Source organism: Danio aesculapii, chromosome 3 (genome assembly GCF_903798145.1).
Source record: "Danio aesculapii chromosome 3, fDanAes4.1, whole genome shotgun sequence".
NCBI lineage: Eukaryota > Metazoa > Chordata > Actinopteri > Cypriniformes > Danionidae > Danio > Danio aesculapii.
The window spans coordinates 39,911,291-39,930,099 of record NC_079437.1 but is presented as its reverse complement, the minus strand read 5'-3'; the positions used below and the strand labels follow the sequence as shown (position 1 = coordinate 39,930,099).

Genomic DNA, 18,809 nt, shown 5'->3' with positions numbered 1-18,809 from the left:
AACCCCTAAAATATTGCGATATCATTTTTCCTGTCAACATCGCCCACTACTATTATTTAAGCATTTCTCTCTTATTTAAAAATACGTTTGTGTCCAATAGTGACAAAATGACATTGTAACAGCTTCCAAGTTTAGCTCCAGATGCCATAATATAAAAGCAATTCCTTTAATAAAACCCAAGCAGAGACACACCAGGTGCTGAACCCTGGAGCGATGCCAAACACTCATGTAATGAACTCATCCATGACAATGAACAGGACATCAGAGTAAATATTTTCCTTGAATATACAAAAAACAAACAGCCAGACAGTGATCTGAAAAGTGACACTAAATATACCCAATAACTGTGATGCTTGGAGGCAAATTGTAGTGCATTCATACATTATAAATTAACTATATGACTGTGAATGCAATGTCCAAATTCACACTTGTTTTTTTAATATAAAAGCATGCCAGTTGCTTAATATAACTTCAAATATAAAATCAAAAAATATAAAAAATTAACAAAAGCATGTTTCATAAAAGCCAGTGTTCGCGTGTTTGCTCCAGTTTCCCCCTCAGTCCAAACCCAGGTAGCAAAGAATTCTGCCCAGATTTGGCATAAAGCTGGCACAGCAGGCATTCTTCCGCATACAGCATGTGGAACAAACATGACCTGGGTTTGATAGAAGTGACACCATCTTTAAGGTGGCACACATGATTTGGGCCAGATTTAAGATGTAATATTTGGCCCAGATGCTAAAAATTGATATGTGGGCCACGTAAGTTTGGCCTGTCTTGACCCACATTTAAAATACATAAAAATAATTTTGAGTAAAGAAAAAAACCTACCAATCAACTCGCTTTGAGAAAAAGCATGCTCATTGTGTGCTTAAAGTGCAATGCTTCATGGGTTTATAAATTTCATTGCAATCGTGACACACCAACCTATCTGGCCCAGTTCAGGCCCAGTTATGAGTTATTAACTTGGCAGAGATTTGCTCCATATATGGTCCATGTTTGACCCTCGTCTGGAAGCCAGACTTGGTCTAGTCATGTACCGTAATTCACTGCGGCATGTGGGCCAAGCAAAACCTGATTGTGTGGGCCAGAGATGGGCCAGAGAAATTTTGCAATGTGGGAAGACATGCGGTATAGGTAAATTGAATAAAACTAAATTGGCCGTAGTGTATGTATGTGAATGAGAGTGTATGGGTGTTTCCCAATGATGGGCTGCGGCTGGAAGGGCATCCACTGCGTAAAACATATGCTGGATAAGTTGGCGGTTCATTCCACTGTGGCGACCCCTGATTAATAAAGGGACTAAATCGAAAAGAAAATGAATGAATGTTTCATAAAGGAATGGACATAGCACTTGAGTCCCCAGTGTTTCAATAAAAAAGACTAAAACTAAAGACTATTGATCTGATTTCTGCCTTAATTACGTTATAATAAAGATATATAATCAGAAAGCAAAGTAAGGTGGATTCTGGAGCTTGCTGAGGTCGGCTCATTTATTCTGGTTAGCAGTCTAGCCCACTTCCCTGTGTCCTCATGCACATTAATTAAATCACACAGATAAAGAGTGTTTGGGGGAAAATAAAAAAGAAAATCCCAAGCCTCGGGTTGGCATGGAGACTATGACATCATCACTCAATAAATCGGTGGCTCAATGTAAGTGGCAATAAAAGAGCTCATTCCGAACAGGATTAGCTTTAGTCGTTAGGTTGCTACAGATGCTAGGCAACCGTGCAGTCCTGGACAATTCTAAAAATCTGATCTGAATGCTTATTAAGTTCTCGAGGTGTCACAAAGAAGGTTACCTAACACTCTTGAATCTGAGAATTATATGCTGCTTCTTTGTAATGTGTTTCCTATTGTCTACATTAAGCTCTGAAATGAAAAGAACCTGTAAGTTTGCACTGTGCTACGGATTGTGTCAAGTTAGAGACTATTAGAGTCAGAATTTGAGGTCAGTTTTTCTGTATTCTGAAGGAAAATGAGGCTTCTGGTAAGCATCACCTGCTTCAAATGTTATCACTTGATTGTTATCAGTGGTTATCAGCTGGTAGATATGGGCCAGATTAGGGATGTAGAATAAGAGAAGAGTTTAGATGTATTACTTTATTTAAAAAACAGCCAATGTCTTAATAACAGCTGTCAATAGTGGGAATTAATAATAATTTTTGATTATTTTTGAAAAATGTAAATAAATAAATCTAACCAACCACTGTCCTCTGAATGATGTACATGAGTGTAGACATTTTGTCACCTTGGAATTATAGGTTCTATCTGCGTTCTGAATGATTTTGAGATATTGAGCTTCAAAGTTTTTGCAAACAGTATGTGTGTAACATTTGTTTTTAAATAAAAAGTCTTAATGTAAACAGCTTATAAAAAAACATCCCATAATGTAACATGCTGGATAAGTTGGTGGTTCTTTCGGCTTTGGCAATCTCTGATGAATAAAGGGAATAAGCCGAAAGAAAATGAATGAATGAATGAATGAATGAATGAATGAAGTCTCAAAATTTAACTCTTCATTAATTAATAAATACATTAATCTTTTTTTAGGTTTATGAACAATCGGGTTCCATCTAGCAAGAGATACCAGCCAACTGAGTATGAGCATGCTGCCAACTGTGCCACACATGGAGTAAGTGGAACTTCTCATCTCACACAGAGCCAAAGCAGGACAAAACAATAAGCTGGAGAAACCTAAATGAATACATAGCAGTGCATGAGATCGCAAACTGGTTGGGTCGGTGAAGGTCAACATTTAGCATAAAGACATCAAGAGAGGGTGTTTTCAAGGGAAAGGTTTGATGCCATTGTCTTGTAACACAGAAGAATCACCAAGCTTGCAAAAATACCTACAGTGATTGTGTTATGAAATATTGCTTATATACTGAACAAAAATCACTAAACAAACTATTAGTTAACAGTCATTGTCTGTTTCATACTGTAATTTGCTTGAGTCAGCTCTCTGTTCACCATTGCCTCTGGTCTTTATATGTACATGTGTTTTTATGGGCATGTTGTGTATGGCCTTGGCTACGTGATGTTGTTTGGATAACATCCTACTCTCTAATCCCCTCCTCTCAGAGCTGCACATCTGGCACTGCTAGTTCACGAGTTAAAGCACGAGACATCGACCACACACCAAATCCGCTTTGCATCGGTACATTGTCATTTGGTGCATATTGCTGAAAATGCCCAAGAGTATTGCACTCCTACTTCATTAAAAATTGAATATTGCACTGAAGTGTTTGCTGACTGTGTGATCCTACACTTAAAACATTATTTTGCTCCTTGTTCAAACTACTTATTTAAACTCAACACACTCAACTCAACACAATTCTTGAGTTTTTTGAGGAACAACCTAATTGTTTTATGTTCAATCCACTTAAATTTGTAATGCAAATTAGGGTAACTTATTCGATTTGTGTTGGGACAACATGAAGGAATTGAAGGAAAACCCAGCATTTTTCAGTGTACACTGTTACATAATAGAATTCATTGTCCTCCCAAAAAAACTCAAGAATTGTGTTGATTCAACAGATTTTATATAAGTAGTCTGAACTAGAAGCAAAACAATTTTTTGAATGTAGGATCTCTGGCTTGGTAAAACTTTAGGAATTGTGTTGTTTCAACTCATTTTAAATAAGTAGTTTGAACAAGCAGCAAAGGTCCTTATTTTGAGTGTACAAGGCCTGGAACTGTTGGTTTTATTCATTTTTTAAAGAGGTTTCTGCAGAAAACCAGTAGGGCTCATGTTAATATGATTTGATCAGTCACACATAATGACAGATGGATGGAGGGTTGGCCAGATATTGTCAATTTCCCTTTTCCTTATGTAATTAGAGTAATCTGATTAGCAAAATGGACATACATCATGCAGGGCTGTGGTTGGCCGTGTTGTCTTATGTATTATGACGTAGTGTTTTAGTAGAGAACAGCTTATTATTATTATCTGAGTCAAGAATGAGAGCAGTTGAGCCAATATCCTTCTGTAGCAATGAAAGGACTAAAGGCACATGAAAACATGGTTTTGGGACCTTGAGGTTAAATCCAAGACCAAACGTTAATGTTTTTGGTCTTATGCTTTAGTCCAGGCAATTCTATGACAAGACCAACACTGTGAAAATATGGTCTTGGTCTTCTTTTTACAGAAAAATAACATATTTCAATGGTCTCTGTCTTCAAGTTTGAATCTAGTACCATATTTTCATGGTCTTGGTGTTTTCATGTGAAATATGTGGACTGTGAACAAGACCATAAAAAAAAATACAGTCTTGGTTCTCAAGTCCAAATCCCACATCTTATTTTCAGGGTTTTAGTTTTAGGCATTTGGCACTCGTAAACGAAGTCCATTATAATATGGTGTTGAATTAGTACAATATAGGGTCACACTTTATTTTGATGGTCCGTTTGTTGAATTTAAGTTACATTACATCTACATATCAACTAATTCTCATTAGATTATAAGTAGACTGTTAGGTTGCGGTTAGGGTTGGAGGGTTATGGTTAATGTAAGTTGACATGTACTTGCAAAGTTTCTTATAGTCAGCTAAATGTCGGTTGAAGGAGCAGTATCAGCAGATATAAAGCAGACAGTCTACTAATACTCAAATGGACGATCAAAATAAAGTGTTACCCAATATAAAAGGTAAAGTAGGTAATGTAAAAGTCATGATTTTTCCTGGTAGATTTTCTAAAGGAGCTGTTGACATGAAATTGGCCCAGATTTTGTTGAAAACCCAATCAATCCAAACAGAAATAAAACAAAACAACTTATTTAGAATATATAGTTGTGTTATAACAATGGAATGACATATGGATGAGAGCAGTTGAGCCAATATCCTTCTTTAGCAATGAAAGGACCAAAAGCACATGAAAACATGGCTTTGATACCTTGAGGTTAGGGCTGCGCAATATATCATTTCAGCATCGCTATCGCAATGTGCGCATCTGCAATAGTCACATAGCAAGATCTGCAATGTTGAGGCTGAATTATAGTTGACCAGGAGCCATTGAACACATCTGGTTTATAGAGTCACTGCTAAGTTTAATCATAATAAAGTGAAAGTTTATCATTTGCATGTGCAGTTAAGGCTTTTGATTGGGCATTTTAAGAGTGTTTGGGCACAAAACGTAGGATGTTTGGAGGTGTAATAAAGATTAATTGTATTTAATTATTTATACAGTTAACGTGCAAATAAACGTTTTTTTTTACTTAGAATTTTTGTCATGTTTCTAGACCAAATATCTACATTTCATAGTGAAAATAGGTTTATTTTAATAACCCCATTGGCAGATAATTTAGCATGTTTTAAGGATAAACTCCTAATTTTGACTTAATTCTTCTGAAGGTGAAAACAAAACAATATTTTTACTTGATCTACAAGAAATGTGGTCAAGAAACGAGATAGTATGAAATACATATATATTTTTTGCATTGTGATTATTTAATTTCTGTACATGATTACTGTTAGACCCCCCAGAAAACTCTCAAATAGAGCTATTCAATTATCTTGTGAAACCGTATTCATATCGCAATATTTATGGAGAAAAATAAAATATCGCAATATCAGATTTTTCCTATATCTGCTTGAGGTTAAATCCAGGACCATATTTTAATGTTCTTAGTCGTATGCTTTAGTCCAGACAATTCCATGACAAGACCAAAATTGTGAAAATATGGTCTTGGTCCTCTTTTCCCAGAAAAATAACATATTTCAATGGTCTCTGTCCTCAAGTTTGAATCTAGTACCATATTTCATGGTCTTGGTCTTTTCATGTGAAATATGTGGACTGTGATCTAGACCCTGAAAATAATGTCTTGGTTCTCAAGTCCAAATCCCACATCTTATTTATAGGGTTTTAGTTTTAGGCATTTGGCACTCAGAAGAATGTGGGTTAAGACTAAGTCCATGATAATATGGTGTTGAATTGGTACAATATAGCAGGTAAAGTAGGTATTATACAAGTCATGATTTTTCATGGTAGATTTTCTAAAGGAGCTGTTGACATGAACTTGACCCAGATTTTGTTAAAAACCACCCAATCAATCCAAACATAGAAATAAAACAAAACAATTTATTAAGAAAATTTAAAATAGTTATGTGAAAATTTAAAATAGTTATAACAATGGAATGAAACAAGGAGAAAATACTGAACTACTGAATTGGCTTTTTTTGGTAATGACGTCTTCAAGATGCATTGGTCATGGGAGATTTCAACTGAGTCTACAAATCTTGATGGTTCTGTGGGTCCCTCTGATCTTTAGTTCATATTTTCTCCAGGGGCATGGTTGTGTTCTGACTACTAAGAGATTTCCGCTGCTGTCTTTGCGTTCCATGCATTTTTACACCTTCCTTTCTTCATGTGTTCAATACATATTCCCTGTGTCATTTCATTTTATTACACATTAACTTAATTTCTAAACGTATTAATTTAGTTTTAATTGTATGTTTTACTTGTATTACTGTGGTTGTTGCCGACATCTAGTAAAACTTTCAAGTCAATGGCACCTTTAGAAATATGTTTTATGAGAAAACGAGTGATATGTTCAATATTTTACCCGCTATATTTATATATCCTCAAGTCCAAATTCAATACTATATGATCTCCTGATCTTGGTCCACCAGTACTAAAGTTTACTCAAAGACCAATTCTTTAAAAATAGGGTCTTGCTTCTTATATCCAGTTCCTTTGGTCAAACCAATTGCTCAAAAAGTAATTAATTTAGCAAGTGTTTAACATAACTGTGTGGCAGGCATGAACTGTATTTTTTCTTGTAATTGGGATGCTTGTGCTTTTATTCTGATCTTATGTCACTTATAATGGTTTGTGTTGTTAGAGGCAAAGACAGTTTTCCACTCAGGTGGACAATAAAGTAAAAAAACAACACCCTATTTTCATGGACTTGGTCTAAGTACATGCACTTACAAGCTAAAGGTTCTGACCAGCCCTTTAGGCCTTGTTCTTCACAATATTTTCATGGTCTTGGTTATGGCCCTTTGGGTCCATTTACAGATTTTCATAGTCTCTGTCTTAGTGAGCAAGACCAAGACAATTAAAATAGGGTCTTGGTTCTCATATTGAACTGGAGTACCATATTTTTAGGCCTTGGTCTCAGTCTTAGTCCACATGCCTCCAAGTTCAAAACCATGAAAATGTGGGCAGTCTAGACTAGCTCTCAAGTTTGAGTCTATATTTCCATCATCTCAGTCTTAGTCCACATGCTTTCAAGCCCATGACAAGACTGAGACCTTGGCAATATGATCTTGACTGGCCCTTGAGTTTCTGTTTAACATTGATTAAAACACTATTGGACTCCAAACCATACCTAATGAGTTTCTGTTCAATTTAGCTATGGATCATTCCCAGTATCCTGGGCAGCTCAATGTTGTACTTCCTCTCTGATGACCAGTGGGAGACCATCTCTGCATGGATGTACGGCACAGGTCTGTCTGGCCTGTTCATTATGTCCACCATGTTTCATACGGTCTCCTGGAAGAAAAGTCATCTTAGGTGAGTCATACTAGAGCTGATAGAAACCCTACACGTACATTTTATCCCATAATCTTGATATTTATTTAAAAGCATGTTAGCTGTCTATATAAAGAGGGTGAAAAAAATATGTGTGGTATATTTACCATGTTTCTGCCTTAGGGGATTCAGTAATGAATAAACAAACATACACACTCATTATGAAGTGCCTTCAGATGTGAAACCAACAGATTCCCTCAATTAATTAGTCATGTTTCCTCTGCCTTCCATAACATTAAAAACATTAAACTGCAAAAGCAAGAGTGTTTCATTTAACAATTGCTATGCCCTATCAAGGGCGGACTAAGTGATTTCAGGGCAATAACTAAGCAATTCCAGGTATGAGGCCCAAGCATTGAAACTCTAAACATTCTCTTTCACTATAGATATGTTTTTCTTTGTAGATTTGTTTTTGGGTTTTTTTGTAAATAAACTGCATGTTAAAATATATTTTTAAGTGAAACCTTTATCTTCTTAATGTTAAAATAAATATAATAAATTCACAAATAAAAAACAAATTCACCAACTAAGCCATATTTGTGATTAGAGTTTAATATTTGCATGTGCAGTACAAAAGGAATGTTCCATTATTCATGGGGGTCCCTGGTTTTAAAAAGAAGTTAGAACATTAAAATCTTAATGGTTATAGACAGATTTGACAACATATTATAGAAAATTTATAAAAGAGCTCTATTATTAATATAGACTTCTTGGTATTGGTCAGGGTCCCCTAATATCCCGGGACCCTAAGTGGCTGCTTACCTTGCTTATTGGTTAAGTCCGCCCCAGTGCATTATAAAACAAATGCATTTCAAGAGCACAACAGATGCCATCTGAAATTAAATATCCACACCAAACATGCTGATGACCAATCCTTGAATTTACAGAAAACAAAGACTTATATGTCATCTGCGGGCATACAGACGGCTGATTATTTAATGACTCATGATGACTATTCTCAGTTAAAGATTGGTTTTATTGTACCTTATGAGAGGCTTGATAGACTGCACTACTCTGTACTACTGTACACACTTTTCTTATGCAATAATTAAAGGGAAACACAGTAAAAAAATAGTAAAAAAATGGTCAAAAGACATATAGAGATATTTCGTTAAATTAAAGGATATAACCATTTTACAAAATTAAAAGCAAAAACTGTAAAAATACAGAACATGTTACGGTAAAAATTCATTTATTACTTTTTTTTTTATAACATTTTTTTCGGGGTTTTCACCTTTATTTGATAGGACAGTAGAGAGTATTGACAGTAGAGCATGGGGAGCAGAGAGAGGGGAAGGATCAGCATAGGACCACGAGGCGGAATCAAACTCGGGTCGCCGTGAGCACCGGAGTGCATGTGTCGACGCCCTAATCCACTGGCGCCGACAAATTACAGTTTATTACTGTTGATAATTTTCACTTAAACTGTGAAAAAACGGGAAAAACCTGTCAGAATAAAAAATGTAGATAATCTGTAGATAAAAACAACCTGTAATTTCTTGCTCCATAATTTCAAGTCATTGCTATCGTTTTACAGATCATAACTGTATTGATACAGGTAATTTTACAAATTTTTACTGCAATTATACAGATTATTACTGTCATTTTACAAATTATTATTGCAAATATATAATTTATTATTGTAATTAAACACATTAATTAATGTGATTTTAAAGACTGTAAATATACAGGTTATTAATGTAATTATACAAATTAATGTAATTATAATGATTATCACTGTAATTATAGATTAATTAATGTGATTTTACAGATTAATTCATTTAATTATGCACAAAATCTTTAAATATTCCATACAATTTTCCACTTTTAACAAACTTTTAAAACAGAAAAAAAAAGCTTTTAAAGAAGGATTTAAAAAAAGCTTAAGTACAAATAATTGCTGTTGTCATAAAAAAAACTGTAAATATAACTATAAACTATATAAACAAATATAGGATATGTAGGTTAAACTCCAACACAATTTGCTTGGAGAAAATACAAAACTGTTATAGATGTAATTTTTTATTTCTTACAAATAACACATTTGGTCATCATTTAACAACAAAAATGTGAGGATGCCTGCACAACAAAATTGAGGATCAAATTGCAGTTTAGTTAGAGAATAGTCTTGCAGTTAAAGGTTGAAACAGGAACAAACAGGAGCATACAGATAGTCCCTAGCATAAAGGCGGCAAACAAGTAACAAAGCAAAGCAAATGGTCAAACACGGCAAGGGAATACGCGTTGTAATACTCACTAAACAGTTTAACAAGCCTCAGCAATGATGTGTCTGTTTGTGCTCAGTTTATAGTCTTTGAAATCAGTCCAAAATGATCTTCTGGCTGTGTGTGTAATCAATGAGAATTAGGAACCCTGGTGTGCGAGGTGCATGCTGGGAGTTGTAGTTCGTTAACATAGCATGTGTGTAGTTATAGAACTAAAATAAACATTTTATAGTTTACAGTGCATGCATTATATGCAGCCTACAAACAATAGGCTATTATTTGACATTATTAACCTCACTTTAATCTTCACACGATTACTATCTTCAAAACAATTTGACTGAATTTTTGTTTCTCTATTTTACAGGAGTAATCTGTAAATATTAACGTAAAATGACCTGTTAATCTGTGAAAATACAGAAGATGTCCTTTAAAAAACAGAAAAATAACGTAATACCAAAATACAAGCAATAACTGTTAATTTTATGTTAGAATTTTATATTACAGAAAATATCTGTAAAACAACAGGTATAATGAAAAAACTGGACAATTCTGTAAAAGAATACAGACAATTACCTGTAAAATAATGTTTATTTTTAACGTAAAAATAAAAAAACTCAGTATTTAATGACTCTTTTTTCAAAACTTTATGAGTTTCTTTATTCTTTACATTTTGATAAAAGATGAAATGCTTTAACCATTTTCCTCCATAGAGGGAAAATCAAACACTATGGAGCAGTTTCCTTCAAAGAAATTCCTAAAAGGTTTGAAACAAGTGAAGGGAGAGTAAATGATGACAGTATATTTTCCACCTGGTTTGTCAACTGTTTTGGGCTTTAGCGTATTTGCATATTTTATAGCAGGAGGAAGTGTCCGCTGCAGATTCAGTGGAAACAATATGAATGAACTTTGGATCTTCATCAACCTAAGCCGTCACACATGAATTCACATTGACATGGTAGATATGATCACACGGGCCTGTCAGCTCATGTTCAGCATCAGTCTGTGATTCAGTCGTTACCCTGCCCTTTCCAAATTACACACACAAAAAGATGAGTTTCATTAGGCAACTACAGCATTCAGAAATGTACAAATGGGGTGTGGAACGTGCTTCACTACAGTCACCTACATTTTGATTAAAGGCACAATGTCAGATTTTTTCATCAAAAACTTGTGTTATATATTTTGAAGCTACTGTATGTACAGACAGTATACCAAATGGCTCAAATAGTGTTCAAATATGGAGAGATAAGCCACTTTAATCATAGTGGCAAGGACTGTGTCCTGTGTGGCCATGCTAATGATGAACATCCTCAATTTCTTGAATTCAGTTTGGATTTATAGAAAACAGGGAAACACTGAAGATGCTTTAATATGTTGTGTGTTTTATTAGACTGCACAGAGCAGCATTACAACAGAACACTAAAATGTACAGTTGAAGTCAGAATTATTAGCCCCCCTTTGATTTTTTTTTTCTTCTTTTTAAAATATTTTTAAAAAATTTCATGTCTGATAATATTTTTTCTTCTGGAGAAAATCTTATTTATTTTATTTTGGCTAGAATAAAAGCAGTTTCTAATTTTTTAAAAAGCATTTCAAGGCCAATTATTAGCCCCTTTAAGCTATATTTTTTGATAGTCTAACGCAGTGTTTCCCAACCCTGTTCCTGGAGGCACACCAACAGTACATATTTTGGATATCTCCATTATCTGACCCATTAACTTCAGGTTTTGGAGTCTCCTCTGATGTTATGACAAGATGATTCAGGTGTGTTTGATTAGGGAGAGGTTGAAAATGTGGACTGTTGGTGTGCCTTCAGGAACAGGGTTGGGAAACACTGGTCTAACGAACAAACCACCATTATACAATAACCTGCCTAGTTAACCTAATTAACCTAGTTAAGCCTTTAAATGTCACTTTAAGCTGTATAGAAGTGTCTTGAAAAATATCTAGTCAAATATTATTTACTGTCATCATGGCAAAGATAAAATAAATCAGTTATTAGAAATGAGTTATTAAAACTATTATGTTTAGAAATGTGTTGAAAAAAATTTCTCTCCATTAAACAGAAATTGGGGAAAAAATAAACAGGGGGCTAATAATTCAGGGGGGCTAATAATTCTGACTTCAACTGTATTTAGTATGATAAAGCAGCGCTGCTTCTTCTCCACCTGAAAAAACAGGAAGCAGACACTGTGGCATAATAAAAGCTTCAGTGCTTTTGTGTCATGCATCTCTTTTGAGTTTTGAATACTTTAGCTCATCCATGAATATGATTTCTGCATGTGTCCCCTAAGACATAATGAAGAGGACTCCCATGATTCAGTCACTGTAACATCTAAACAACATTTTTTTGTTGTGAATATGCGCCCTCTGTTGGTGAAAATTACATACTGATTCAAAGGCCCAGTATACTCACCATGCAGTTTTATGGTGATAAGAAACATTTAGATGTCAATATATGCTGCAAACGTTACTCTCAATAACAAAATAAACCAATAAGAAAAATGACAGCAAACTAAGAGTGATTAAGAAAGTGTCATGTCATAGTGATATGAAATGTCTTCCTACAAACTCCGCAATCCACAAGCAGCTTGCTGATGAATAAGTAAACTATTATAATAGTTTTATTATTATTATTTGAGACTACAAACGGTATCTGATAATAGTTGGAATGGATTTATTTTCTCAAACTTTCAAGGAGTATTACTGGTAAACTGGCATAAAGAGATAATCTGTGAAAAATACCAGAAAATTAGTTTCGGTAAATTTCCAGAACGAATGAATTCGGCTGTGTGTGAACAGTGCATTTTTAATTTAGTAATCGAAGTAATTTTTTTACAGCAATTTACCGGTATTATTCCGTAAAGTGGGCTTACTAACATTAAAGTAGAGCAGAGTTCTTTTAACATTATCCTGAACATTGTATAAGCATTAGTTTCATGTGCAACAGATCTGAAAATAGATTCTAGTAAGTGTGCATATAAGCCAAATTCTTCACAAACTGTTATGATTATCAGCAATCTAGCGGTTGCAGATCGCTAACTGACTACAAATCCGCCATTATGGACTACAAGATCCAGTCATGCACCACACACTCACACCGGTTTCTGATCCTGACTGATTGCATACATACAGCCGGAGGATTGTCCAAGATTGATTACATGGACAATTTATACAGCGCACACACACATCAGTGCTGAGTCTTGTTTATCTGTCTAGTTAACATTACAAGGCGGTTTCTGTGCCTTGTCCTGATCTTTCTTTCGTTCTTTGTTCATTTACGTTGCCTGCTGCCTGCCTGTTTTGACCATTCGTCTGTTATTCAACCACGGCTCTGGGTTCTCTGTGTACATCTGTTTGCCCCTGTGTTGACCATTGCTTGCCTGACCACCTCTGCGTAATAAACCTGCGTTTGGATCCGCACTTCCTTTGTCAGCGTCTCCCTGGTGACACACACTTCAGCTGTTAATAGATTTACAATAAAAAAACAACACATGACATTTATTATGTATAGTAGATTTTTCTAAACCAATTTCATAATGATATGCACTAGTGGATACTAGATTTTGAAAAATTGAATGTGACGTTGTGGGTGATTTTGGGGATATTACTATGCAGTTGCTAAAGTGCTCAGCTAAAGTGTTTTTTATGTTAGCATGTTGTTTTGTGGTTACTTGCTGGCCAAGTCAAAATAGCCACCCACCATTTTCCTACACCCTGTATTTGTGCAAATTATGGGAGCGACTTCTATTAACCTGTAAACAATTATTGAGTTTATTTTTATTTTTCAAAGACAGGGTGCAAGGTGGCAGTATTGAGTTCAATTCATCCATGAAATATAAAAAGAAATCTTAACAGAATTAACAGACCATGAATAACCCTAAAACTTGAAAAGACCATTTCTGTAGGAATATGTTAAATATTCAACAGTCTTTGTTCGGCATTGGGATTTGTATCAGCTACGCTGTAAACTCAAGACCATGGGTGGTAGGGCTTTCTCATACAGTGCACCTAAGCTGTGGAATGCACTACCCATCAGCATTAGGAACGCTTCTTTTCTGGACTGTTTAAAGAAACTTCTTAAGACTTTTTAGCATTGCTTTTAACTTATTATGATCATTTTGTACACGTTTTTGTTCTATCTTATGGTTTATATTTTTATTTTGTTGCATCTTTTTTTATTGTTGTGCTGTTTCTGCTTTTGTTGGTATTTTGCTATGTAGCGCTTTGAGTCTAAGAAAAGCGCATTACAAATAAAATGTATTATTATTATTATTATTATTATTATTATTATTATTAGTGCACTGCATTGTATACAAAAAGAAAATAATCTGAAGAAACAGAACAGATGTCCTTGTGATTTTATTGCCATCTTAAAATATTAAGTGCTTGGTGCTTAAATGAAAATAAAAACACAAGAAAAATATACCTCTTGGATATGGATTAACATTTTTATTTTAAATACATTTAATAATTCAGTGAATTTTGAATGGAAAATCCCCAAACCTCAAGTGCAGCCCATAGTTTAAATCGTTGTATGGCAGTCCTGTTTTTTCTGTACATCGGAATGTCAACCTCACCAAAAAACAAAACAAAACAAAGCAAAACAAAGTGCCTCATAGTTTTTTTCCCCTTTCTTATAAAACAGCAAATCCAAACAGTCATGGATTATGATTATTATATTAAGCTTTAGAAATACTACAGTGGCTAAAGAGCTTACACCTTCTGCTGGATTAACCATTACAGAAACATTCAAAAAATGTCAAAGGAAGGGGTGATTTTTCACAAGCCTTACATGTTAGGTGCTATATATACACATGTTAAAATGAATTTAAAAAACATTTCACAATATCATTGTCTTTACTGTCTCTTTATTTTTTTAAATCTTATGAAAATCATTCATGAATTTTTTTGAAGAAACTTTTTTCTGTGTCATAACAGGAAGGTGGAGCAGCGATTCCACATGTGCGACAGGATGGTTATTTATTTCTTTATAGCAGCATCATACGCACCATGGTGAGCGAGAGATCTGTGTGTGTCGCTCAGTAACCTCACTCTCAGCATTGATGAACTCTCAGATCTGAGTGTATTTGTGTGTGTGTGTTCAGGCTGAATCTGAGAGAGCTGGGCCCCTGGGCTGTTCACATGCGCTGGCTGGTGTGGATCATGGCCTGTGCCGGCTCTGCATATGTCTTCTTCTTTCATGAAAAGTAGGAGACCACATGTATATAAATAGATAATAATCACTCATACACTGATCTGATAGCTGACTGCGTAAAACACTGTCTGTGCTTGTCCTTTTATAAATTCTCAACTTTAAAGGTACCATAGAATGAAATCTAGATATAGCTCGGTCAAGCTGAATAATAAAAGTTCAGGACATGGAAATGATATTCCGTGAGCCTCATTGTTTCCTGGTTTTCATGTTAATCCGGTGATTGTAAAAATCACAGTAAAACAGGCCGATCGGAACAAAACCGACTCCTGATGATCCATATAGGATTATTATGCATGCTTGTGTCTGATTGGTCACAATGTTTCCTAATGAGATTACAACAATTTTTTTCTCCCCTTGTTTTTAAGTTTATCTAAGCTTGTATTAAATATACTATGCATGCGGGACTCTTATTTTGAACACTGGAGAGACTTTTTATTGCCCTTCACTTTCTGACTTCCCCCATTTTGCTGCGTCCCAATTCACATTAGATTAGATTCAATGAGATTCAATTCACATACTTATACTACGCCCTAAAAGTATGTACTTTTTTGTGAACGAAAAGTATACTTTTGAGTGTGGAACAGAGCAGCATGCAAGCTTTGGGACATACTACTTCCTCGTTAACAGATCGTTATGTTGCTTAGTTACGAGCCTTGTCAGTTATCCACACATCATCCACATCTCTTTCATATTTAAGTTCCTACCTTATTGGAGAAGCAGCAGCAGGATAATCTGCCATTCACGAGTCTTTCATGCAGAGAATTATCTTTGGATAAGTATGCATTCAGACGTTCATGTCCAAACACGTCTTTCTATAAGTTCACAATGTTGTTGCAGATTAAATATAACACAGAAATGCGATTTAAATATTTTCCAGTGGGGTAGATATTATTTAACAGTCATACAAACATCTTTATCAAAACACTCTCTACTTGACTGTTGGTCTCGCGAGTCCGCCATGTTTGTAGTTTATTTACACCTTTCACCTGCGTTTGTAGTTCTCATAAAATTCACGTCCAACGCACAATGTACTGTGGTGTTTAGAGTATAGAGCGTTTGGAGTATCCGTTTGTTAAGTCGTGACGTATCGGTGACGTATGGAATACTGTTTCCGAGTCCAAGCCACTACTCATTTGAATTGAGAAAATATTTGTTTATGGCCACTTTTTAGTCGTATCACACTTTAAAGTGAATTGTATATACAATCATGGTGTACACTACAATCTCTGGACTTGCTGCATCACAAATACCAAAATTGTAAGAAGTTATAAAAAATTATTCACTTTCTGGCCATCTGATATTAGGCATGGATATATACATTGCAATCGTGATTTTCGAAAGTATTGCATCACTTTGTAAACGTTTATTATTACTATTTGATGAGTTTCCCCATACAGCTTGATATAGCGCTTGGACCCAGAAGCTGATTCGCATGACTTCACACATAACAAGCGGATGGACGCTTCTACACTTCAAATTTTACTGGGAATAGAAAACAATCCGGGAACCTTTGGCATACTCTTTTTAACATACTATGGTTTGGGACATACTAATTCTGTCAAATACTATTTAGGACGGATAGTATGCGAATTGAGACACAGCATAGGATGTAGGATGCATTGATTATGTTACACAGGTGTCCACTACTGGCGGAACATCTTAATGGGTTTAAATGCAATGTCCTAAACCCTTGAGCACTTGGGAGCTACACTGTTGTGAAGTCACAATTGCATTGCATTCTGGGACATATACACTCTCAGAAATAAAGCTACAAAAGCTGTTGCTGGGGTGGTACATTTTCAAGAGGTACACTTTTGTACTTTACAGCTGCACATTAGTACCTTAAGGGTAACCTTTGGTACCTTTAAGTTTTACTTTTGTAGCTTTGAGGTACTATGAGGTACCCATTTGTACTTTTTAGCTAAAAAAAACACACACACAAAAAAAAAAACTAATTAACATATGAAGCCAACTCGCTCCTTCTGTCAAAATCGAGGGATAATGGAGGGCATTTCTATGTAAACTTTCCTCATTCACTTGAAGTGGAAGACACTTTAAAATGGCGGCAGGGATTCCCCCAAGGGAACAAGTTAAGGGAAGTTTGCAAGTACATGTCTAAAAGTGGACTGGAATGCAGCCATGGAGACTTTCGTGAAGTGCATGACCACAGAGTCATATCTGTTCACAGGTCATAAGAACACAAAATGCAGGATATATGGAATATATGTATTTATTCAGCACCACCCTGAAAATGACCATCTCCAAACATGGTCAAAACCAAGCTTTTCATTTCTGTGGTTATGAATGAATACTATGTAGATATCAGAGAACAACTGAACATATATGAATGCATTCTATGGCACCTTTAATGAAACTGCTAATGTTGCATCTTGTCTTATCTAGACTTCACGGTCTTACATTTATATTTTTATATATTTTTATATTCTATTCTGTTATGTTTTTTTTGTGTGTGTAATGTGTTTGACCAACTGGGACTGGTTGTAGTAGCTACATATTGTTGTTTTTCAGTTGATCTTGATTAGTTTTATTGGCTTTAGTCATACTCAAGAATTATCAAAATATGAATCTTTCTTATTAATAACACTAATAATCAAACAATCTTGTTAATTAAATCACTAATAACTTCCTAATCTATTAAAATAAAAATATTTAACTTTTTAATCCGTATAACTTTAAAGGCCTTAACAGCACTTCCTTTTCTATTCTCTATTCTGTTTTCTTTTTATATAATATGAAACAAATACTAAAACAACACTTTTCTATAAAAAATAATAATAATCTGCCCAACTTTAATTTAAATATAGATAAATTAGTTGCATACTGCATTACATTAACTAGGAATTGTTGTATTACTTACATACTGTTGTTATTTTGCTGCTTTGATTACTTCCATTGTGCTCACTTGGATTAAAACCTCTGCCAAAGGATTACAATGTAAATGGAGAGTAAATAAAATCATTATGTGTGTTGTGTTTGAGGAATAAGATCCTGGATCTGCTGTGCTACACTGCCATGGGTTCTGTTCCTGCGCTGGTGCTTCTGTCAATGGTACGTGTGACTGACACCTATAGATAAATCTATAAATACATTAATACAGCCTTTTCACTTGACTTAAGTACATTGTACAGCATTTCTGTTAGCTGGCGTTGCTACCTTTAAGCCTTTGCAAGCCTTAAGTAGGTCTTTATTTTATCAATATCTTTAACAGAGTTAGTGAAATTGAGCCATTCTTTGCTTTCACAGTGATACGACAAAAACACATATTACCCCAAAACATGCTTTCAAAAATGTCAACACTCCTAACATGATGAAACATACCATGTGTAAGCAGCATTAATATATATATATATATGTAAATTTGAAAAATAAACAAAAAACATTTATTTGTCACCACCTGCCTTGGTTTCTCACAGTACTAAAAACTAAAATACATATAAATATAAACAATATAATATAATATAATATAATATAATATAATATAATATAATATAATATAATGAATAGGGTGACTGTATAAAAGAATGCTAATATTTAACCATATATAATTATATCATATACAATTAGGTCCATAAATATTTGGACATCGACACAGTTCTAACATTTTTGGCTCTATACACCAACACAATGGATTTGAAATGACAAACAAGATGTGCTTTAACTGCAGACTTTCAGTTTAATTTGAGGGTATTTACATACAAATCAGGTGAACGCTGTAGGAACTAGAACAGTTTGCGTATGTGCCTCCCACTTGTTAAGGGTCCAAAAGTAATTGGAAAATAGGCTTCTAAGCTGTTCCATGGCCAGGTGTGTGT

At 34.7% G+C, this 18,809-nt stretch overlaps 1 protein-coding gene across 1 annotated transcript in view; it reads left to right on the top strand.

Annotated features, from left to right (window-relative positions):
• The window catches only part of mmd2a (monocyte to macrophage differentiation-associated 2a), a 30,117-nt gene that overhangs the window by 7,378 nt on the left and 3,930 nt on the right, over positions 1-18,809 (top strand). Inside the window, exons 2-6 of the mRNA XM_056453963.1 lie at positions 2,554-2,635; positions 7,355-7,515; positions 14,700-14,774; positions 14,867-14,968; positions 17,976-18,045. Of these exons, the coding sequence (XP_056309938.1) occupies positions 2,554-2,635; positions 7,355-7,515; positions 14,700-14,774; positions 14,867-14,968; positions 17,976-18,045 (490 nt within the window). The remainder of the gene's footprint in view (positions 1-2,553; positions 2,636-7,354; positions 7,516-14,699; positions 14,775-14,866; positions 14,969-17,975; positions 18,046-18,809) is intronic.